The sequence below is a fragment of the Pimephales promelas genome, chromosome 6, assembly GCF_988280905.1.
Source record: "Pimephales promelas chromosome 6, fPimPro1.hap1.1, whole genome shotgun sequence".
Classification (NCBI taxonomy): domain Eukaryota; kingdom Metazoa; phylum Chordata; class Actinopteri; order Cypriniformes; family Leuciscidae; genus Pimephales; species Pimephales promelas.
In genome coordinates, this window is record NC_142774.1 from 37,007,777 (window position 1) to 37,033,664 (window position 25,888).

Below are 25,888 nucleotides of genomic sequence, written 5' to 3' on the forward strand. Positions count from 1 at the left end.
TGTTGTAGTTTCAGAAAGACTGAATCCAGCATGGTTGATTTTCACCTCAAACATAAACTATGCTTAAATCTTTTTAAATTATATTTATATATATATAAACATCTTTTTTTTATAGGCATCTCTTATCTAGAACTTTAACATACTCTCGTGCTTTACATTGTGACTAAATCGATTAGCATAAAAAGGAAGAACTCTATGTACTTTTGGAAAAAGGTTTATTGTGAAATGACTGTGTGAAAATTGGGATGGGGGAATATTGGCAGCCTGGCCACAGCAATGTCATGTGCCTTTAACACACAGCTGGCGATGCTGTTGTAACCCTGGATGGGTGGAGAAAGAGGAAACCAACCCTCACTTCATGAGTGGTCTTTTCCTTCTTCCCCGGTCTCCATCCCACTGTGGACAGCCGCCCCGGGCGGAACAAGAAGGCAAGGAGGGTCAGCTGCATGACGATGTAACTTCCAAAAAGGTGGGCGAGAGGGGAGAAAACAAATAAAGGGCAGAAAAACCAGAACGGTTTAGAAGTGACATCCCATAGTCATTTTTTTATTCATTGGTCTTCGAAACAGAATGGATGTCCTGACACCATGGGGTCTGCAGATATATTTCAGCCTTCTTCACCACTCCCTCGACGGAGGGCCTCTTACACGGACAAGATGTGCTTGACGAAAGCTGTAAGAGGAGAAGCAGACATGCGTAAGGAAAGATCATCCCAACTGGCTCGCCATACAAGGCCTGAGGTGGCTTCTAAAAATAATGGTCGTAATCATACAGTGACAGGTGAGCTTATGAGATCATTCAAATCAATGCAGAAAGACTGCCTCGTAAAAATACAGGTTTTCCCAGTGAACCATTTTTGGCTCAAGAACCTTTTTTCACGATTAAGAACTTTTTGGGTAATGGAAAGGCTCCATGGATGCCAAAGGCTCTTAAAGGAACCATGGATTCCAACAAAGACGCTTCATTTTTAAGAGTGAAGGGTTAAATAAGAAGGGGATTTCCAAACACACACCCTCATAGTGGATACTGCCGTTCTCATCCTCCTGTCCCTGCATGAGAGAGTCAATCTCGGGCTCTGTCATCTTCTCACCTGACGGTGACATGAAAGGTATTGGTTAAGACAAATCTTTAACATATATTAAAAAGTATCCATGGTATTATTATGGCTTTTGGACAAGAGTACCTAAGATTACAATGGGACACTTGTAAAATGCTGGGAAAAGTCCAAACGTTGGGAAAATTTTAAAACCAACGGTTGAGTTTGTCCATATTTGACCCAAACAAGGGTTTTGAAACAACCCAGCATTTTTTTATAGTATAAATATGGTACTTATTCCATACTCTTAATCATATTAATAACCATATTCATTTGTCAATCAATAGAAAACTAGCAGTACCGTGCTATTTTTTGGGAATTCGTCAAATAATCCTAAAAAATGCATCACAGTTTCCACAAAAATAAATAAATATTACGCAGCACAACTGGTTTCAACATTAATAATAATAGGAAATGTTTCTTGAGAGCCAATTTAGCAAATTAGAATGAATTCTGAAGGAAATTTGTGACAATGAAGACTGGAGAAGTCATTACATGATATAATTAAATTTTAAAATAACAACATATCATTACAATATTGTACTCTATTTTTGATCATAAACGCAGCCTTGGTGAGCATATGAGACTTATCTAAAAAAAATAATAATAATAAAAATTCTTACTGACTCCGATGTTTTGAAAAGTAGTGTATATGTCAAAATACATATTTTCTGATCACTGTGCGGTCATTTCTTTACTTGATGTCATTTTTTTATATGCATGGTGTTAATTACATCTTTTCATTTGTCCTCACCCAGTGTTGACAGCACGATACGCAGCTCAGCGCCCATCACTGTGCCGTTGCCCTCCTTGTCGAAGACGCGCAGACCCTCAACGTAGTCATCAACGGTACCCTTTGGAAGGGCGTCAACGGTCTTCAGCATGGGCAGGAAAGCTTCAAAGTCAAGTCTTTTGTTGGCCATATCTGTGTGCGCACAGTTCCACACACACATCAGAAATCAGTGAGGGTTTGTGAAGCATTTTGCAAATTGTGTCCATTCGTTTTAGGCCAGCATTATACCAAGTAAAAGTCCTACCGTCAACAGATGGGTTACCCAGGATTGCCTTCACATCCTTGTTGGTGGGGTTCTGTCCCAGGGCACGCATGATGTCGGCGACCTGGTTGTAGGCAACCATGTTGTCACCAACTCTGTCGAAGAGACCAAAAGCCTCTTTGAAGTCTGTAACAGAGGGACACAAGAGAGCCTTTCAGTTATCTATCTATCTATCTATCTATCTATCTATCTATCTATCTATCTATCTATCTATCTATCTATCTATCTATCTATCTATCTATCTATCTATCTATCTATCTATCTATCTATCTATCTATCTATCTATCTATCTAACTATCGATCTATCTATCTATCTATCTATCTATCTATCTATCTATCTATCTATCTATCTATCCATCCATCCATCCATCCATCCATCCATCCATCCATCCATCCATCCATCCATCCATCCATCCATCCATCCATCCATCAATTATCTATCTATCTATCTATCTATCTATCTATCTATCTATCTATCTATCTATCTATCTATCTATCTATCTATCTATCTATCTATCTATCTATCTATCTATCTATCCATCCATCCATCCATCCATCCATCCATCCATCCATCCATCCATCCATCCATCCATCAATTATCTATCTATCTATCTATCTATCTATCTATCTATCTATCTATCTATCTATCTATCTATCTATCTATCTATCTATCTATCTATCTATCTATCTATCTATCTATCCATCCATCCATCCATCCATCCATCCATCCATCCATCCATCCATCCATCCATCCATCCATCCATCAATTATCTATCTATCTATCTATCTATCTATCTATCTATCTATCTATCTATCTATCTATCTATCTATCTATCTATCTATCTATCTATCTATCTATCCATCCATCCATCCATCCATCCATCCATCCATCCATCCATCCATCCATCCATCCATCCATCCATCCATCCATCCATCCATCAATTATCTATCTATCTATCTATCTATCTATCTATCTATCTATCTATCTATCTATCTATCTATCTATCTATCTATCTATCTATCTATCTATCTATCTATCTATCTATCTATCTATCCATCCATCCATCCATCCATCCATCCATCCATCCATCCATCCATCCATCCATCCATCAATTATCTATCTATCTATCTATCTATCTATCTATCTATCTATCTATCTATCTATCTATCTATCTATCTATCTATCTATCTATCTATCTATCTATCTATCTATCTATCTATCCATCCATCCATCCATCCATCCATCCATCCATCCATCCATCCATCCATCCATCCATCCATCAATTATCTATCTATCTATCTATCTATCTATCTATCTATCTATCTATCTATCTATCTATCTATCTATCTATCCATCCATCCATCCATCCATCCATCCATCCATCCATCCATCCATCCATCCATCCATCCATCCATCCATCCATCCATCAATTATCTATCTATCTATCTATCTATCTATCTATCTATCTATCTATCTATCTATCTATCTATCTATCTATCTATCTATCTATCTATCTATCTATCTATCTATCTATCTATCTATCTATCCATCCATCCATCCATCCATCCATCCATCCATCCATCCATCCATCCATCCATCAATTATCTATCTATCTATCTATCTATCTATCTATCTATCTATCTATCTATCTATCTATCTATCTATCTATCTATCTATCTATCTATCTATCTATCTATCTATCTATCCATCCATCCATCCATCCACCTACCTATCGTCTGTCTGTCTGTCTGTCTGTCTATCTATTTTACAACAATTTAGGGACATTATTGCTTTCAAAACAGTAAAGGTCAAGGAAAGTTTGCGTCCTACAACCCTCCTTTGCCAACTGCACATGAAGCAGAGGAAGGAAGCAGAATTAAAAGAGCTTAGCAACTTCATTTCCATGGGCTGTGAGGGGGACTAAGTTGAAAGAAAAATAGCATCCTACGGCTTCTGTGCTCCAGCAGCTGTTGGATGAAGGTGGCGCTCAATGCGTGACGTGACAGGCGATACCCTCAGAGAAAGTAGCCCTCGCCATAAATGGATGTGGCACTCTTCAACTGACCCAAGTCAAAAGCAAGAATGCTGACAGCGGCGTAACACACACCCACAACCAACCACATACTTTCTGCACCTAAATGAGTAACACCAGGCTGCAGATGGCATGCCTGAGAGGATGAGTAGCTATGAATTCTTTCTGTAGAGAAGTACATTTATGCTTTTGATCAGACTTTTTTGAAACAGCATATGGCAAAAAATTCCCATTCTACTCAATGATTACTCAATTTATCCTGCTTTTTGCTTAAATTAAGCAGATTTGACAAATAAGCATCACTGAATCAACCCTCAATATATTAATTTATACAAGCAAAAATAATTGTATGAGTTAAATCAGGTAAACATGTCTCTTTAACGTAAAAATGGCAGGTTACCACTTTTTATTGTTGGTTTAAATAAAAAAAAAAGTAAGTAACCTGGGTTGCCTTAAAATTTTAAGTTGATTGAACTGGAAAAAGTGAGTTAATACAATGAAGGAGGTTAATTTAATCATCAGAAACTCAAAATAATAAGTTATCTGAACTAAATAAATTATTATAAAGTTGACTTGACAAAAGAAAATATGTTGTGATAACAAATCTTGAAAATATTTATTTTTATATGATATCAGAATAGAGATTCATCCAATATTTTAATTGAATATTAATCGGTTAATTTACCTTCAATACTCAGCACGTTTGAAATACTCTACATTTCAAAATGCAACAAAAATGAATTTTAATAAATTAGAAGAATTGTAATCTTTCAATTCAAGTTGTTGTTCAATTCAACAAGTTGTTAATAAGTGCATTCATATTACTAGATATTGGCTGTTTATTAGTGCTTATAAAGCATATATTGATGTCTTATTCTGCATATTCTACATCCCTTAATCCAACCAATACCTGAACTTAACAACTACCTTAGTAACCATTAGCAGTTGTGAGGCAAAAGTCATAATAGTAAGAATTGCAGCCTAATTTAAAGTGTGACCAGAAATACAGGTTTATTATCTAATGTTACCAGATCATGCATCAGTAATAACATTAATAAATGCTTTATGCTTAATTCATCTTATCTTATGTTAGCAACCCTATTGTTAAGTGCTACCATTTTTTTAGTATAGTGTTATTTAAAAAGAACCTTATTTAAGAGCTTCCCAAATAAATTGTTTACTTTAACGAGAAAGAATTGTCTTTCATCCTTAATTCGTGACCTTACACATTTCTGCCATCCCCATTATATATAACGAAGAGAAGAGAGAATTGTCCTTTGTCGGTCAATTAAAGCCATTTTCCCATCATGATAAACTCCAATGTGTGAAGACTCACCCTCAATCTGGTCAGCGGTGAATTCCTGAGCCTGCCAGAAAGACAACAATGCGTCAGTCCCGTTGGCAAACCTGCCAACATCTCACAATACACACTAATCTTGTCTAAATAATGAGTTATTTTAAAATACATTTGGAAACATAAGCTCTCTTTGGACATCAAAAGTGCACATATATCCCGCAAGAGAATCTATTAGCTGTGTGATTTTTCTTTGGCCGTGACAAACAGATTGGGATTGGGGGTCTCGCCCCACCAAAGTCAATTTGAAAATGGAAGAATGGTGTCCTACTTCGCTTGAATGGGCTTATCGACAGTTTTTGAGCCAGACGAACATGAAAAAAGGTAGGATAAAATAGCAAGCGTAATCCAAGTACACACCATGATGTAGTTTTGTGGTGCAGGAGCAGAGGGGCAGAAGTCCAGAAGCCGGAGTCCCAGGAAAGTGGTCCTGAGCAGTGGGCCAGCTCCTTCTTATTTATGCTATGCTAATGATGTCAAGGGGCGGAGCTTGTGACGCCGTGGAACTTCTTTAACTTTCTTAGGTCAAGCTGGACGGAAGGTTGCTGCTTTCTCCAGAGTACATGTGCAGTGGTATTTTTAGATTATGCTCCAGACCGCTTGTAAGACCCTTTTGGCTTTGGTCAGCATTTTAATTTCACGCATTTTGTCTTTATTTACATGGTTTCTGCATATTTCGAATCCCTGGTCAGGGATGATCCTGATGGCACCTGATATGGGCTCTGAGCATGAACTGAAGAAACTCAGGAAGGCTTTTGATTACACCGTTGATATTTATAACTTGCATATGGTGGTCTCGGCCACTTATGGTTATATGGCAAGCCAGTAAAAACACTCCTCAAAGAGTGTTACCACCACAGCATGAATGAACTTGCACTTGGGCAACATTCCTCTCTCAAAATATAATAATTCATTCATCTTAAAAACAGTAACTGAATATTTTCTTGTAGTAGAAATCAAATGTATTATTTTTATAATGTAATGATGAATAATGGATGTGATGTAATGTTTTGGGCTACAATACTTTATGTTCAGTAGGTGACCGTGATTTCACCAAGTACATGTCCCTGGATCAACATTGGAAACAACCAATCAGATTTGAGGGACATGTTTACTGCTTGCAATCAGGGTTTAGTGCTTCTTATCCACCTATTCCCCTCTGATTTTAGGGATGGGTTATAGGTTTAGGGGTTAGGACTGAATTTTCAGACAGAACTGTTGTTCCAGGATCAACAAAGCATGTCGATCCAGGAAAGTTTTACTTGTCAAAATCAATATTCAGAAAGGTACTGCTAAATGCATTCTGGACCCACTTTATTCTGTATACTGTAATATTTTAAAATAGTATGCGAACAGCGGTTATAACATGTACACTTTGTAGTTGTCAAACATTAGTGGATCACGTTAATTAACACAGTCTCATCCCAAGAAATCATATAACTGACGTCTTGGGACGTCTTTTGACCATACGTCAACATCCACCTTTTTAGGGTACCCTTAAACGTCGGTTGCATGACGATACAGCGTCATACAACTGACGCTTTACCTTTAACGTCGGTTAGGTGACGGGGTAGGTTTAGGGGTAGGTTTAGGTCTGGGGTAGGGTTAGGATCCGATAACGTCATCTAACTGACGTTTAAGGGTGGCAGATGTTGACGTATGGTCAAAAGACGTCCCAAGACGTCAATATATCACGTCTTGGGATGCGTTAATAGTTAATGTGATGAATTCACGTCTACGGTTACACCTGTGTGAACTCACTTCATCCACTACTAAACTACAATAACACCTGTTGATTAAAAGTCAGTGCAAAAATGGCTCAGAAAAGGGAAGTTAGTTCTAAGAAAGACTTGTGTATTATTTGTCTGCAGATGCCACTTGGTTTAATATTCATCTACAGTATATGAAGCAAAAACGTGGCCTGTGTCCACGGCACATACTATACATGCTTTCAAGTTAAATGCCTCCTATGGATGTCAAATCTGTTGTTTACTCTTAAAACATCAAATAGCTAAAAGACGCCATACATTCAGAAGCTCAATCATTAGGTCGTTCTGGCTTTCTTATGATTATGTCATTGCTTTTTTATTAAAAGGGATTAATTTTTTTAAGTTAAACCAACAATATTTTTTTACAGTGGTAAATGATGACAGATTTTTTTTTTTTTGGGGGGGTGAACTATCCCTTTAAGAGTTTTATATACTACATTTCATTCTCATGTGATACCAACAGAGAACCAGTGTATGCCCAGAGAAAGACTAGTAAATGTATTAGGAAGACAATGGCTATACTATCAGCATATGCATGAGCTATATGCTATCTATCAATCAATCAAATAAACTATCTATCTATCTATCTATCTATCTATATGACTTTACAATAACTCGAGGGTTTTGTATACATATTTAGTACTTCAGAACTACATTTGTGATGCTTTTTGTTCTGTTTGGAGCTTAAAGCTTGGGCATTCTGCAAAATAACTCATTATCCACTAATTTAATCAACATGAGGGATAAAATAAATTTGTTTTCAAACCAAAGGGTTTTTTTCTTCTTCTTTTTTTCCACAAATTGATGAGTCTGCCTTTGTTTTTTCCAAAGGTAAATCATTAACATGCATTTCCAGCCCCCAATATCACATTTTTGGAAGTTTTACACTGAAAATAAAAGTTTAAGAGAAAGATAAAACTATAATCTAAGCCCGGGGTCTCTGCGGTGGCACAGCAATATTATTTGATCTCAGCTGGTTCTTGCTCAAGTCAATTAGATTTTAGTTTCTACAATGCAAGAGACATTCCATTCCCGCCCTGAGACATGGACTCTTCTCTCTGAACGCTGCAGAAGCCATGGATCCTCAGACCTCGCCCCGGGCAGATGAGCTCTATATTTAGCCATTCTTTTAGGGGGTGTAGAGTTTCTCTGAGAGGGACGGTAGCACCTCAAGGGTGGTTGACACGTCTCAGCCCCTTACAACCCCATGCCCAACTAAGCGAGCAAACTTCAGAACGTAAAGCTGCTGCTCAGGTTACGCGGCTCTGTTCTTCTGACACGGGTTCAGTTCCTCAAATCTATGGGATTGCAGGTGCAATTCCACTCCGCATAGAGCAAGACTGACCTCGGATCAGCTGGAGGGAACACTGAGGAGTCCAGCGTTTAAAAAAAGCTGTCGTATGGGCCAAGCATTGTCCATCAGCCCTTGAGAAAGTATGAGCCTTATTTGGATTTGCCAGAGGGCTTCAAGTGAGAGTAAATGAGCCGTCAACTCGCTGATCTTTATATGTGAAATAGTGGGGTCCAGAAGACAGAGCGCTAGTGAAAAAGCTTCTGTTTTGCATTTTGACTACAAATGATGTTTTCAGCAGTTTAAAACTAAAATTTGTGGGGGTTTTTTATACAACATATATATCACACCATTTGGGAATAATTTAATTCCTTCTCGACTCTCTTCCTTTGTGTGACTTAAAATTAATTAAACTAAAGAGGATTTCACTAGAGGATTTGATCAAAAATAGGATTCAATAAAAACAGTAATTATGTGAATTATATATATATATATATATATAATAAAGTATTTTATTCCTGACCAAAGCTGAATTTTCAGCATCATTACTCCAGTCTTTAGAATCACATGAGCCTTCAGAAATCAATCTAATATGATGATTTGCTGCTGCTCAAGAAACATTTCTTTCTATACTGTTACTTTGTCATTTTAATGCATCCTTGCTGAATGAAAGTAAATAATAATAATACTAATAATAATATCTTACTAACTCCAAACATTTGAATGACATACATTAAACAAAACTGTAACAAAGCCAGTTTATGATAAGCTTGTCTCATCTTAAGTGTTAATATTTTTGAAAAACAAAAACAAAGCACTGATTGATTTAATACTTAATTTCTTTGGTGTACAGCATCCGTTAGTACTTAAAACGTGATATATATATGCCATTATGAACATATCATTACTTCGATTAGTGAGGCAGAGCACCAGAATACAAATGTTTTTCAGATTCAAGACCTGAGGTTACACTTCTGGAATTTCAAAAAAGTGAAAATTTTAAGTTGCTACCCACTGATCGAACTGCTTAATTTGCAACGCCCAATAAAAATATTAATAATAAAATAAAAATACAGATTTTCAAAAGAATTGTACTAAATTATTAACTTGCAGAGTTGTATAGCTCCATCCAGTGGAGACAAATGGTTGTGGCGATCACTTCTAGGAGCCTTGACATTGTTAAAGGTGCAGTAAGCAATTTCTGGACACTGTTGATATTTGAAATCAGCCCAAAGATGCCCCCAAAACACACAATACAAGAGTGGATGTCTATCTTCCGTGACACTCAAAACTGTCCTGTAACTATAACAGCAGCATATCTTGCTTTTGTAAAGCATAGGAAAACTTCTGTAACTCGCATACGGAGAAGAAACAACAACATCCGTCTGTTTTCAGGCCTTCCCGCCAGTGCTTTGAAGCTTTTCTAATATTACCGAGTGTCCTAAGGCTCTTGCCTCATCCGAACCCTTCTTTTCCCCAATAATACTCCTCTGACCTTTTCTCTATTGTAATGTTCTCAGCCAGCGCTCTTTCTTCAAATATCCCTCTCTCCTCTCCCATCATGAGTGGACACGCCCCCTACTGCTGATTGGCTACAAGTGAATTCTGCGGCTCGGTCCGATCCACTTTCAACAGCGTTTCTCAGAAATCGCCATTACCACACCTTTAATGTGATGCGAGAATGACAACAAAGATAAAAATACTCTTTTTCTTATTTTTATTGCTGTGCAGATGAAAATATTAACAGATTGTTCCACCATTTAAAAAAAACAACATTTTTTTGCAGCACATCCTCTGATATCACTACTAGTATTATCAAGAAATAAAAAAAAGACATTACTAATACAGAAAGCAAAGCATTGAAGGAATAGTTCACTCAAATTTTAATGATCCCATGATTAACACACTCTCAAGCCATCCTAATATAAGCGTATATGCATTTTCTTCTTTCAGCCAAACACAATAAGACTTATATTAAAAATACCCTGGCTCTTCCAAGCTTTATGAGTGAATCGTGCTCCAGAAAGCTCATGCATCCATCACGAAAGAAAACCATATGGCTCCAGGGAGGGAATAAATGACTTCTGAAGTGAAGTGACGAATTTTAAGAAGATCCATATTTAAAACTTCATAAATTATAATTCATGGCTTCCGTCCATACATGCGAGAGAGTTTGACCTGACATATGATACAGGTGTAGCGTAAGCATAGGAGAGATTTGATGAATGCATAAGCGCAGAGAAGTCAAGAATTAGAAGTTAGAAGTTAATAATAGAAGGTGCAACGTCACATGTTAGGATTACTTTTATGATGTATGGATGCATGCTTTTTGGAGCTTAAACTCAGGCACTATTCAATGGCATTACACAGCTGGGAAAAGCCATGAATTTCTTTTATGTTTGGCTGAATGAAGAAACCCATATACACCTAGGATGGCTTGAGAGCGAGTAAAGAACAGTATATACATTTTTGGGTGAACTATTCCTTTAAGCTAACTGAAAGCATATTGACACTGTATTTTAGTGTTATCTTGAAGCAGTCACTTTTGTGCAATTATTTCACAAATTTAAAGAGATGTTAAACTTTGCTGTCATATCGATATATATTCTAACAAACACATCAAAATAAGTCATTTTCAATGAGTCTTAGTAATACAAATAATACTAACAAACATATACCCATAACATCAAAAAGTCACAAAAACAAAATAAGTTCAATCTGTTAAGCATATTTAAAAAGCCTCCCATTATAGTTCCACAGAACCCTCATCTATAAAGCATAGATTCCATCCAAAGCATGCAGACGCACAAGCAGAGTGAGACAGTACTATTCCACCATCAGAGGATGCGTTCTTCCAGCTCTAGGAAGCTCAAGCAAAAAAAAACCTCAGTGATCCGGAACAGTCTGGAAAGAGGCATTTTGAAGTTAGCAAGGGTTTTATTTGCACAACTAATGCCTGGATAGTTTCAAATCAGAGGTCTAGTTACCTTTACAACTCAAAAGCAGGGAACTTGGCTTTAGTTGGCTGCAGCAAATCAACCAGGAAATAAATTGTTCCTGCCATTCCTTCATGAGACAATATGATAAATGGTGTTTAGTTATATTAATTAAACCGGTGTAAAATAAAATGTTTATAATCCTCACTATTCAGCATTTGAACACAAAACATACACAAACATAAACTCACTTCCCATAAATATAAAGATATTAGAATTTAAATAAATGTTCATCAGATCAGAATTTAAATAAATGTTGATTTTTTTTATTCATCAAAGAATCCTGAATGTCATGTGATGTGTGTGTGTGTGTGTGTGTGTGTGTATACCTATATAAATATATATTTTTTTATTTTTTTATTTTTTAGGGGTGTAGCGGTTCACAAAATTCACGGTTTGTTCGGTACGTTTTTGATACAGCAAAAAGAAAGATATATGAATATTGCTATATGAATATTGCTGTTTTTATTAATGCAACCTTGGTGAGCATAAAAGAGCTTAAAAAAGACCTTACCAACCCCAAACTTATAAAGGTTAATGTAAATGTGCATCTATAATGTTTTCTCTACCTTCAAACAATGAGAATGGTGTATCTGGAGTCCGGCAGCCATGTCTTCCATAATTCATGCACCAGTCTCCGAACTGCAGATGAGAAGACATCAAATCCCATCATGCCTCTGTACACACAACAGGCAATGACAGGTCCCCTTCCAGACAGCACAATGATTTATAGCAGAATATGCTGTGAATTAACTTATTTTACTGTACTTACTGGAAATGGGAAAGTCCTAACACCTAACTTTTATTAGAAAAGTTCAAGAAAACTAAACATGACACATTATATTCTAAGCTTTAGAGGGGTCAGACTCACCATGCAGGCTCTATAGAGGTGTTTGAGATCCTGCGTGACCTTGTAAAGGGCCAAGAAGCCATACGCGTTTCCAGCAGCTCCGTGACAGAGACCGTAGCCCTTCTTCACCAAACCCCTCTGCCAGATCACCTCTCCACACTGCAGAGCGTCCTCCAAATACTGCCTCACACCAAACACCTGAGGATGGACACGGCATACAGACTTCTGTTCTGGACACCAATGTGACACTTCCATGCGTTTCCAAACAATGCATTCGGCATTAAATACATCTCTTAAATCTCAAATTCTTTTAGGCTTCTGTGTAATGTGGTTTACTCACACTTGATGGCACCGCAATACAAACAGTTAAAAACTAGGGCTTTTGCTGAACTAAAAAATAAAAAAAACTAACTTTGTCACATTGTCAACTTCATAAATCTGCCCTTTCTAAGGTTTAAGAAAAGCATTATAGTGGCAATGACAGGATTTCACGAGTAGCTTGTGAACACGGTGTTGCTTGTGCTGCTGTATCTGTGACCAAGTAAGACATAACCTACATTAAAGAAAAGCTCTATTCAATCCATGATAAAACGAAACAAGACGGACTTTCTATTAAACTGACAAAATCATATCGCAACAATCAAAGCTGTGTTTCCGTCATGAAACAGCTGCACAAACAGTCTTTTCAACCTCATAGTATCCATTATTTCTGTGATGGAATAGTTAAAATTATCATTGAAGTACTTGGATAAAACTTTAAAGTTCAAATATGAACACTGATGTGTACAATAGTGATCAAAATCAGCTTTTGATAGAAACTCGGTGCTTAAAATAATGCATTTATCGATTACATTGTTTCGCCACTAAGTGGTAACAAGTGACTGTTAAAAACGTATGTGTTATTGAATCATTTATTCAAGAGAATGTAGTAGGACTATTGTATGATTCTTCTGAAATAAAAGTAAAAAAGATGTGATGTATAAGATGAGTCCTATTTACAAAAACAAATCATGTACAGTCTGTATAAGTGTATGATTGAACTTTTCCCAATGGTCTAGTGTTAAAAACAACTGCAATATCGAATCGCAATTCTTAAAAAAAAAAAAAATCCATCATATCAGACCCAAGTATCATGATAGTATCGAATCGGGAGATAGGCGTATCATCGCAGCCCTAATACCCGACGGTATCGAGGCAATTTGGTCGGTGCTAAAAGTATCGAACTCAATACCCATCCCTAGGTAGACAGACTTAGAGGTTTTGGCATCTGAAGTCTTCATACACACACATATCGTGAACACACATATAATTCTGCACTTTATCAATAACACATACGTTCCACAAAACGTATGTGTTATTGAATCATTTATTCAAAAGAATGTAGTAGGCCTATTGTATGATGCTTCTGAAATAAAAGTAAAAAAAGATGTGATGATGTATAAAGATGAGTCCTATTTACTTAGAGACTTAGAGGTTTTGGCATCTGAAGTCTTCATACACACACATATCATGAACACAGATATAATTCTGCACTTTTAAAGGGTGACAGTTTGAAACTACAGATGACTAAAACTTCAAAATAAATCACTGACGTGAAGATCTGTACCTTAAAAGCCTGTATCAACATGTAGATAACTCCTGGAGAGCCGTGACACCAGTGCACCAGAAGATCCCGAGAATCACCGACACATGGTGGGTAATTGCCTGATTGAAACTTCAGCTGACACACATAGTTCACACTGGGTTTGACTAGATACGAAAGCCTGTCCTCTGCAACAAACCCAGGCTAAAGAGAGAGAGAGAGACAATTAGTTTGTTTGAATGACCAAAGTTATAGTTTTTCCCCCCCAACAATTGGTTGTTGCCAGTTGTATTGCGAGTGTGCTCACCTGCATCAGGTAGTAGTAGATCCCTGACAGGCCATGGGCGGCACCCACATACTCCTCCTGATACCACTCATACATTAGAGGGCTTTGTTCCTGGATCTTGTTCCTCTGAGACTGGGTCTGCCCTGAAGCCATTACAGCATCACAGATCTGAAATAAATGCACATGCATGTTTGAGACAACATAGACACTTTCACAACATCTTGAGTCTTGTTAACCTGAAAATATTTTGAGATTGTCAGCCATTCACAAGTCAAATGTCAATTGTCAGTTCCAAAATATATAGTAAGTTTTTTTCCATGAATAAACAAACACTGTTAAGTTGTCTTGATTGATACTGTGAAGCAGCTTTGATACAATCTGTGTTGTGAAAAGCGCTATATAAATATATTTGACTTGACTTTTCTCAATAAGACCAGAGGCATTTATTGATATAATAAAAATGGTACATTTTGGTCATGTTGCGTATAACTCGTTTTCTTTATCATGCATAACACATATTAGCCATGCATCCTGTGTTAAAACATGATTTCATGCGCTTTAGTTCAGGTTTGAGGCCAAATAAATGTGACTGACCTGTTGAATGTATTGAATGGGGATCTTCTCCTGCTGAAATTGCTGGTTAATGAACATAAGGGAGTAAAGGTAGCCCATTCTCCCATAAAGCAGCTCATCAGGAAGACTGCCCTTCCCCTGCACTACAGACTGGTACAACTGCAGCAGCCTGGAAACATTCGAGCAAATAGATCACAATAAGATCCTCTGGGAATGAATCCCTGACAAGACATAGGACACAAAAAGAGCTGAGCTCCCCTATAGACCAAAAAAAATCCTCCACATTTCACCCTCATCCTGGAATCCTAGTATGAGATTTTTAATGAACACAAGCTCTTGGGAATATTCCAGGGCAATTCTATTAAAGTAGTGTTAAGCTATAAACAAGCCAGCAATCCAAAGCATACAACTAAAGCTGGGCGATATGGCCAAAAACAAAAATCATATCTTCTTGTTTTTTGGTTAAATGGTGATAAATTATATATATATATATATATATATATATATATATATACACATATATATATATACATATATATATATATATATATATATATATATAATATACAGTATCTAACCAATATATCTAATCTCGCTACTTACTATGTTTTTCTATTTGGATAAGGAAATCTGTGTTTATTAAAAAAAACTGTTATGTCACACTACAGAAGCTCGTCTTCTCCTGTCAGTGAAATGGACATATTTGTTTGACTTTCTAACATTTACAGATGAAAACATTCCAGGATTTTCTCCATATAATGGACTTCATTGGGAACCAAACGGTTCAAGGTCCAAATGAGAGTTTCAGTGCAGCTTCAAAGGGCTTTAAACGACACCAGACGATGAATAAGGGTCTTATCTAGCGAAACGATCGCTCATTTAAAAAATAAATAACAAAGTTTAAGATTTATAAGCACAAATGCTCGCCTTGCTCTGCTCTGTGATGAACTTTCGTTACACTCCTGTTCAAACTCTTTAATCAAAATGAACAAATCTTTTTTCGAGTCATGACTCGAAGGGTCCTAGACAAGACCCTTACTCATCGTCTGGTGTCGTTTAAAGCCACACTGAAACTCTCATTTGGACCTTGAACCGTTTGGTTCCCATTGAAGTCCATTATATGGAGAAAATCCTGGAATGTTTTCATCAAAAACCTTAATTTTTTTTTGACTGAAGAAAGAAAGAGATGGACATCTTGCATGACATGGGGGTGAGTAAATTATCAGCAAAAGTTTTAAAAGTGAACTACTCCTTTAATATAAGCCTGTGTCATAGGAACTTCACTACAGCAGCTCACAATGCGTCCTGGGCTATTTTTCTGTATCGATATAAACGGTATTGCCATTCCATTTCGTTAAAAAAGAAAAAAGAAAAAAAAAGAAAGAAAAATCGATACATCATACAAACTCGATATACCGCCCAGCCCTACATACAACACGATACATGTAGACATGTAGACTCAATGTAGACAGCAGACAACAAACAATACATTTTGATAGTTATTCCATCAATATATCATATATTTAAACTAGACAATATACTAAAGTAAATTACATTTAACTCTCCTAATATATTTAAATAATCAACATTTCCAATGTTTATCAAGTTTACATGGGTCAGTGACAAAGGATGTCCGAGAGAAATCCTCCAACGAGTGAGTTGGCTAAACTCATCTTTTCCTTTTCTAAGAAATTCAGTTCTTTAAGACAGTTGATTACACAATAATTTTAAATTCAGAAATACTAAAACGATCCCTATGAATTACATTTTTAATAAGCAGAGAAAAATAGTATCTACTAAGATTTTTTAGATCGTGTAATTCTAATTTGGAGACTAATGTCACCGACCCAACACATACACATAGATGGAGGTAGAGCAGGGTCAGACCTGTTCACACACTCCTCAGCCTCATGTGGTTTCTGGAGGCGATGATAGACCACCGCCGCTATAGCCAGCGGTCCTGCATCCCCGCACAAGAAGGTCACCCAGCGCTGGGTTAAACTCCTCAGACTGTGGTTGACATAGTCCAGGGCCCTCTGGAGGTAAGAGGGATCTCCATAGACACTGTGGAGATGCAGGTAAAGCAGGGCAATGCCTGCAGTTGGGGGAGGGGGGACTTAGCAATGCGGGCCACGTAGTTTCATGATATAAGACCATGAACAAGAGTACTGAACTAAAATAAAGCATTTAAAACAAATACTATAATCAGATGTCAATATATTGGACAAAGTTATACCAGCACATGCCTTAAAGGGATTGCCCACCCAAAAATTGTCCGTTTTTTCAGCCTCATGTCATTCGAAACCTGAATAAATTTTCTTCTTATGCAGAACCCAAAATGTGGTATTTAGAATGTGGCATTTTTTGTTCTTAAAATGGAAGTTAACTAGAACTAAAACTGTTTAATTACCATCATTTTTCAAAATACCTTCCTTGTGTTGTTCAGCAGTAGGCTTGCCGCGATAGACGGTGTTGACGGTGTTACCGGTTTTAAGCCCCATCACCGGTGACATCACTTTCCCACCGTGACACCGCGATGTCTTGACTTTTTTTTTTAAAGTATTCGTTTTTGCTAAAATATTTATTTGAATTAATTAAAAATAATAATTTTCAATTATTTAGTTCTGAAGAGAGCATTATAATTAAAAATGAACTGCGCAACGCGTGCCGTCACGTCACAGATCAGCAAGCATCAGGATTCCCTTTAGCACGTGTGGAGACGAGAACGAGTCAAATTACAGAAAAGCAAGATAATGGCGGAAGATTTGGTGTCAAAACGCAATGCAAAAGCGCCTGTTTGGCAATATTTTGGCCAATATATATTAATGTTAATAAATGCCAATTTATAGTGTTTTACTTTTTTTTAGAGTGCTGTCATTTAGGCTAAGGTCCTTTTTAAAGTTTTTATTTTATATTCGTCTCTTTTTATTTGGTTTTATCTTATTTAAACTTTGTTTAATTTATTTAGGCCTATTTTGTTTTCTTATTCGTTAATAAACGTTTTATTTTATTTTTTTGGGCCCACAGTTTGCCGATTTTCACTTTTTTCAGCCTATGCATGGGGTTATTTTTATTCGTTCGTTATGCTAATAAAAGTTCTGTCTATATTATATTTGTTTATTATTATAATAAAGGGCTGTCTAAATAAAAGTTTATTGTCAGAGAGTTTTTTTTTTTTTTTTTTTCTCCATTACAGCAATTGACGCTGAATTGCAATTGACGCTTATTTCGAAAGTGAAAGTATGTCATTTATGTAGGCTAAGGTCCGTTTTGAAGTTTTTATTTTATATTCGTCTCTTTTTAATTGGTTTTATCTCATTTAAACTTTGTGTAATTTATTTAGGCCTATTTTATTTTCTTATTCGTTAATAAACGTTTTATGGTTCTTATTTGTTTGGGCCCACAGTTTGCCGATTTTCACTTTTTTCAGCCTATGCATTGGGTTATTTTTATTCGTTCGTTATGCTAATAAAAGTCTATAAATAAAAGTTTTATTATCAGCGAGTTGTTTTTTTTGTCCATTCAAGCAATTGACGCTTATTTCGAAAGTGAAAGTATAACGCGCACGCATTTAAAATCTATTTAACCCCCCCGCCATGCCCTCCACGGTGACACCGGGATTACCGGTGTTGTCACACGTCGATTAACCGGTGGGAAATTTTCCTCACCGCGGCAACCCTATTCAGCAGACGAAATAAATGCATTCTACTACTTATAAGCAACTTCGCAACAGGTTTGTAGAATAAGTTGACATGTACTTGCAAAGCTACTTAAGATGTAAAAAGATTATACACTTGTGTTACTTATGAATGGGAGAAAGTGGAATATGGTGGAAGTTCCGCCTTCAGAATAAAAGAGCCAATCGCGTCACTGCGGCTGCCCAGACCAACTGCTTCAAATCGCACTCTCTTGAGTAGGTACTTATTTTGAATAAATATACATATATGCGAGCAGAGTGAGCAAGAGCATGCAACAAAAGACCACACACTCTCTCTCTCTATGCATACAGTCAGTTAAAGTTAGTAATACGTTACTCGTTTTACCTTCTTTGCTATTGACATGTCTGACCGAACTACAAACTTTCCATGAAAAATGGATGGGCACTCGATAAGCTGTGTCGTGGAGCACTTATTAGAACTTATTAGCTCACACACAGCAGCAATACAAGCAGAAATATTTATTTTGTTTCACATTCAATTAAAGGGATCATCATCTGTCTCTAAAAAAAATGACTTCATAGACATCCTTCTGTGAAAAATCCATTCTGCTCTGTTGTCAGTGATTATTTGTCACAAGCATTGTACTGTACACACCGCATGGTATCGGATGTTGGCATCAAAGCATTTTAATGAGTTTGAGTACACGAGTGCAGTATTATATTTAAATTGGTCCTATATTACTAAATGTCTAAAGTGGTTGAGGTAATGACCGAATTTTCATTTTTGGGGTGAATTATCCCTTTAAGCAGCCCCATCTATCGAGGCTGATTCCAGTGGTATTATACCATATACAGTTTCATTAAACATGCATTAGTAATTCTGTTTTTAAAACATCTGCATGCGTGTTCTCACCTGCCCAGCCAGTGTAGCCAGTACAGTCTCTGGGGTCAGCAGTCTTCAGTCCATTCTCCATAATTGCCATAAGCTCACCAATCTTACTGCTTACACAGCTAGCAAAATGCTGGGTCAACTGCAGAGAAAAAATACGATTTATAAATCAGATATGATTACGTATACAGGGATGAAAAGAGGGTATTACTGTAATTCAGGGAATGCTATGAATGATTAGCTTATTCATATATACTAGTATTGTATAGCAATTAGTTTTAAGAGAACCATAGTATTTGTAAGATTCAGTATTTTTGGAATCACTTACATTTCCCTGCATGTCAAACAAGTCTTGTGCACATCCAGGCCCAGTGTAATCTAGGTAGGGATTCTTTAAGGCCCGTGGTTCAGACATTTTGGAGTGATCTGGAAAAAAGCACAGATTAAAAACATTGATAGATATAGAGGATCGATGCACTGTCTAAAACAGATATAGTCCTTGATTCTGATTGGCTGAGCTGTGTTTGAAGCTACTGTTATGACGGCAGCATAAAATAAAAACATACACCGTGACCTCATTACATCAATATTACTGCGCCATTGCGTCTGTTGAACTGTTTCTATAAATGTACATTGCTTCAAGGAAGATGCAATTTGACATCAATATGATGGTTTTTTGTTGCTGCGTGTTTATTCTATTAATAAATTAATTGTATGGACAAACCGTTTTATAAAAAACAATATGCCCCGTGATGCAGTGGCTTACAGTGAATATAAACCAGCTAAAGCCGACTTTCCACGATATTAAACAGTCTGAGAAGCTAGAAGTGAGATGCCAGACGATTACTTCCTGAAAAACATTTTTTTTTTTACATAAAGTGTGATAAAGCACAGTCGCACCAACATAAACAAGTTATAAGCACCGTCATTTCGATTTAACCAAAACAGGTGAAACATTTTCACCAAGACAAGTGAAATATTATCATGATACCGTACAAAGAATTTGATTTCCTAAATGTTTTTGTTAGGCTCAGCCATCGCTGCTAACGGAAAAAAAGTTTATCCTGCGTGGGCCAATCCGGAAGTTAAAACCCGGAAGTGTGACATTGGGCAAAAAAACAAAAAAATACGTGCTGCTTACGCGTGTGGCGTGAAACAGGCTTCAAGGCCTTTCGCATGAATACGCACAGGCCCGTTACACAATAGTAAGGTGGGGATTATTCCAACTTTGCTTAATTATCCGCTTAATAAAGCTGCAATAATTTATTTGTGAATAATTATTTAGGAAATAAAACTGAGGTCTAGAAATACACGAACACTTCTTCACTCTCGAGCGATACGAGGCTAATTGTAGCAAAAGCACAGAAAAAAATATATATGCAGGTTATACATTTGTTAATCAAATGCGGTCTAGTAACATTACTTCAAAAACAACGGGTTTTTCCATAACAGCGAACATACCGTGAATGAGTGCGCTGTAGAATTCTTCACGTCTGATCACTAAAGATGTCCGGTTCTTGACCAAATGGTTCTTTTGAACCGGTTCTTTCTAGTGAACTGGTTGAAGTAGTTCGCCAAATCGGAGTGAACCGTTCTAAACGGTTCGAGTCTCGAGTAAGCACCGATTCACACGTTACTAAAGTTACTCACATTCGGTCGTGCCTTACAGTCACTCCGACTCGCAATAAACCACTATATGTGACTCCAACAGTATAGTGAACTTAAATGTGCTGTGCAGAGAGAACTGATGAGGTCGAACTGCTGAAACCGAGCATGCGTGCGGTGCTCGAGTCAGAACAGACAGGAAGCTCCGCTTATATGACTCTCTGCAGCCATCTGGTGTTCAGGAGGTTTACGACACTATTTAGCTGAGGCCACAAAGTGAGACTGGTTTCACAGGAAATAACCTAGTTACACTTTCAAAATGTTATGTAAACTGTGACCCTCAATAATAAATGTAATAGGTATAGCTTCTATTCTTGTAATTCAGTGTAAATATGTAAAAGTAACAACCTAGATAATCAAACAATGAAACTATGTGGCATGTGCGTATATTGCTAGTTTCTCGCTTCTCAAGGTGATCAATGATCTAGTAGACATTTTTATTACACACATTTATATTGCTTAATTATTTGAATATAAAATTAAATGTGAGTAGATATAATACGTTTGTATTCATCTTGTTTAGCATTCAACCTTCATTTCATGAATTCTAATATTGAGACAGATAAAGTTCATACTTAGAAAAGCACAATAGCATAGCAAATTAATTAACTAAAAGAAACTTTGAAAAACGAATTACTGGTGTGATCACTTCTGAATATGTATTATCTGATTTGCTCTAACATCCTTGCAGTGTCTAATCATAACTTAAATAATTCATGAGGACTGAATGATATGATGGATTCTGAAACATGTTGCTGCCATGGCGATAGAGCTCTGATCTGATAAGCTGATGTTCAGCAATGCAGTTCAAGAAAACATGCATGTCCAACATTACCGTGACCTTCTTTGTGATTTCTAAAAGTCATTTAATAGATTTAAACAATTGTTTGAATGTCTCTGATAAGGCTACACACTCAAAACAAATCCTCAGTTTTGAAAGAAACTCAAAGGAAAAATTAGTTTCCTATTTTCATCAATATATTATTAATTTTAGATTTTTCCAGACCTGAAAAATCAATATCCCGCAAGATGCATTATCTTTCAGTTTAAGAAGTGCCTTGTTTTTGACCATAACATGCATACTTGTAGATCATCAAATGATGGAGATGCATGAATCGAGCAGACAATAAAAGCCCTTTGATGTATCTTAAAATCTCTGTAGTATTTATGTATCTATTATTATAGAGATACATGAATAAATTTAACATAACAGCCGTTAATGCACAAATTAGATATGTTACATGCTTGATATAGTTTAGTCATGCAATCCATCAGGTTCTGTCCCAATAAAGACGTAAATTTACATGATTAAAAAAACAACAACAACAACAATGTGCAATGTTAAAAATAAAAGCGCAGAATTTAAGGATGTACGGTTGTCATTATGTGGTGAGACATTCGTTTTTGTTAAATAACTCCTATAATATTTGGACGTTCCTACTGCAAAATCTCCCTGAATGGTCAAAGGCAGTTTAAAGGGATAGTTCACTTTGAAAATTAATTTTTGATATGTTTTAACTTACCTCAAAGGCATCCAAGATGTAGGTGTCTTTGTTTCCGCAGTAGTTTCAATTTTGATATTTTTAGGTCAAACCGTTCTTGTCTGTCAGTCATATAATGGAGGTCTATGGTCACCACCTCAAAGAGCATGCACCGAGAAGTCCAAATTAAACATGATTTAATGACTCGTAAATGTAACATTGATGGCCTAAGACACGAAACGAGCGGTTTGTGTGAGAAAACGAACAGTATTTATATAGTTTTTACCTCTTGTAATCAATGATCTGAGGGCGAGGGCGCTTCTATCTGCGTGCCATTTCAGTTTTTCCTTCAGATATTAAGTTACTACAACAGTTTAATAAACAATAATTTTATTACATCTACACAATGTTGCAGAATAATGTAATATATGAATGAATAATTGCTTATAAAGAACCTTTGTGTCAAAAGGGTTCTTTCTTGTCATTATAGAACCTTTTTTTAGCATAGGAAAGAACCCTATGCTTCATATATAGAACCCTTTATTCTAAGAGTGCATACTAAACCATTCCTGCAATCAGCACACCAAGTAAATTCAAAATAGCACTAGGCTGGCACTCTCTGATAATGTCATTGACCTGGTTCATCGTCACATTACCATAAATCACAAATACACAAATAAGACTGTAAAGCTTTGAGGGTGTTGATGGACTCGATACCACCTCTATGTTTTAATCGTCGTTCTAAATGCGATCCGGATGCTGGCTAGCTGGCAACATAAGAGTTGATAAAATAATTTTAGAAGATATAGAGGTACTGTCGACTGATATTTATAAAGTGCAACCTCTGAGCAACAGAATGTACCTCTGGCCAATCAAGTATAGATGGAATGTAAGCATAAGCACAATCAACATATTGTCAAGGGACTGTCAATGTCATGGGAAAGGTGCATTGCATGGGCAGAGGCACCAGAGAGCTTTACAGATGTGCTCAATCCTCCACATGCAAACCTCCGCCAAATTGAGTTATGAAAATTTGATCAGAACGTTAATGCAAAAATGGCCCAGTACAGTCCACTCCCACCACTGCCAACAAAGTGGATAATCAGACTGCCACTCTCCTACTTAATAGAAGCACGACAGAACTCAGCCTGAATACTGATCTCCTCTCTATTCTTCACCGCTCTCACACTAACCCTCAAAGGACAAAGTTCAGCGCCGTTCTTTGTGCGGAACGACCTACAGCGTGGAGCGCGGTTTAACAAAGAATGGTTCCGTTATGTTTGTGATTACGGTGCCAATGAATGGGTTTGAGCGTGTGGGTGGTCATTATGTTTGAATATGTACAGGATGATTACTGTTGGTGTCATTGGCTAACTTAGCACTGTGAATGACGACACTGTACTGAATTTGTAGTCTGAACAATGGCTTTTCTCTGGTGGCAATCACCTGTATAATTACAGTGCAGTTTGGGAACAATGGCTAGATCTATGAGGTAATTGCACAGGCATATAATCCCTGTCTCTCTCCACTCAGGGAAGTTTTAAATGTCCAAAAGATGAACTTGGAGATTAATATTGAGTGTTTTGAAAAGCTCTAAGCATGTGTCCTTTTAAACAAAGGATTTGGTTTTGAAAGCTAGGAATTACTAGCCTGACTACGTCAGACTTCGTACTTCCGCTTAGAGTTCTCAACGGGTCGGGTCGAAAATATAAGCAAATGACTCGGGTCGGGTCGGACCTCGGGCTTAATCTTTTCCGCCCAGTAAAAAAACAAACAAACAAATTATTAATCATTGCTGCTGTTCACCATAAAGAAAGTCTGGCTGCTGCGTGCAAAGTGTATCGCGGGTGGCTGGCCGAGAGGAGAACACGCCTGATCTTCCTCTACGATGCCTATTATAAGCACATGATTATGTTTGTAGGCTAGGCCTATTTTGTTTCAAAACTCGTAGCCCGCCCGCTGTTTTTTTTATTTACTATTGTGTGAAGATTTTTATTTAAACAGGCATGGCGTTAGCTACTTTGCTTTGAAAACAGTTGTCAACACTGCACTTTCGCGCATTTCAGACGTGATACTAGATGATGGAAAAAGCAAAGAAAACGCAGTCGGAAGACTAGGAAAAGGAAAAGAGAATACCTGACAAGAAGGTAAACCTACGCGAGAGAAACCTGACAAGAGTCCCACTCGGTCGGGCTTTTCACTCGTTGGCGCGAGCTAAAAAGCAGCACTGGATGCAACGGTGATGCTGACCTGGCGATCTTGTTGATGGACAGACTGATCTCATGAAGTAGTGCGAGTATGACACGCCAATTCGTATTTCCATTTTTGGCGTGCTATCAATGATAGGCGTGTTTATGAACGCCGTTGACTTAACGTTATTACTGTATATATAAATATATGACTTACCTCAACCCCGTCCCTAAACCTAACCGTCACTGGGGTTAATGGCATTTATGACTGTTCCCTTACCATCCTAGGAAAAAAAAAAGATCGCTCCCCAGATGTAGATCTACATTTTGCTTTGTTTCGCGCGGACATTTGACGGCATGTACAGACACGCGGAATCACTCGTCTCAGACGTTAATGGCGTAGACATACGGATACACGCGGATAGCTCAAAATGCGTAGACATAACACGCCACTTGACTCGAAACTGGCGTGTATGTTTACGCAAAAGTCATGATGTCATGTTGCGATGGACTAGTAAGTCAATGTTTCCAAGTTTGTGTGCATTTTATTTTGTGATTTCACCGGAATGAATAGACGCCGCAACGGCAATAGATTGTAGAGCGCGTCCGAGTCGGGCCGCGGGCCGGGTTCGGGCAGATAATTCATGTTGATGTGTCGGGTTACATCGGGTCCGGGCTTTAAAAGCCACGGGCCGGGTCAGGTCGGGTAATAATTTTCAGACCCATTGAGAACTCTACTTCCGCTCTATTTAATTGCACTTCTGTACCAAGCGGCAACATTCTAATCTGAAAGATGAAGCCTACCCGGAAGTGCGATAAACTGCAATACATCTCAAATCCGCTAGAGGCCGGTCCCAAATATCCATAGACGTCATGTTAAAATGTCCGTTTTCACAGCATAAATTCATATGTTTACAGTTTGGTCCAATGGACTTTTATTGTAATCTTCAATATATTCAGCGTGCCTGACAACTGTGAGGGGGGTGATTTTTTTTTTTGTAACTCGTTAGTTTAGATCGTATTTAGATATAAATCGTATGACAAATAAGGGCGGTTAACTTTGATTGACAGCTGATAATGGGCTGCGCCGAGTGAATTTGACGTCTCGGCCAAGATCTGAC

At 37.3% G+C, this 25,888-nt stretch overlaps 2 protein-coding genes across 5 annotated transcripts; both read right to left on the bottom strand.

Moving 5' to 3' along the window:
* Nucleotides 1–198: 198 nt before the first annotated feature.
* On the bottom strand, nt 199–5,964 carry mylz3 (myosin, light polypeptide 3, skeletal muscle). Its single transcript, XM_039657483.2, has 6 exons — nt 5,899–5,964; nt 5,521–5,551; nt 2,134–2,277; nt 1,851–2,021; nt 1,013–1,090; nt 199–672 (listed from the first exon to the last, which is right to left on the bottom strand). The coding sequence occupies exons 1-6, from the start codon at nt 5,899–5,901 to the stop codon at nt 644–646; spliced, it is 456 nt and encodes a 151-aa protein (XP_039513417.1). The 5' UTR covers nt 5,902–5,964; the 3' UTR covers nt 199–643.
* A 5,281-nt stretch (nt 5,965–11,245) lies between these two features.
* On the bottom strand, nt 11,246–21,224 carry lancl1 (LanC antibiotic synthetase component C-like 1 (bacterial)). Of its 4 annotated transcripts, none has more exons than XM_089132532.1 (11): nt 20,894–21,224; nt 19,761–19,858; nt 19,457–19,574; nt 16,773–16,980; nt 14,907–15,054; nt 14,334–14,480; nt 14,051–14,230; nt 12,466–12,642; nt 12,164–12,236; nt 11,586–11,664; nt 11,246–11,502 (listed from the first exon to the last, which is right to left on the bottom strand). In XM_089132532.1, exons 2-10 carry the CDS (start codon nt 19,845–19,847, stop codon nt 11,588–11,590), a joined length of 1,215 nt encoding a protein of 404 aa, XP_088988658.1. In that variant the 5' UTR covers nt 19,848–19,858; nt 20,894–21,224; the 3' UTR covers nt 11,246–11,502; nt 11,586–11,587. The 4 variants fall into 4 exon arrangements, 3 of the variants coding, with proteins under 3 accessions (XP_088988658.1, XP_088988659.1, XP_088988660.1); XM_089132533.1 differs by having other exon boundaries at nt 21,083–21,213; XM_089132534.1 differs by lacking the exon at nt 20,894–21,224 and adding an exon at nt 20,429–20,494.
* Nucleotides 21,225–25,888: the final 4,664 nt, after the last annotated feature.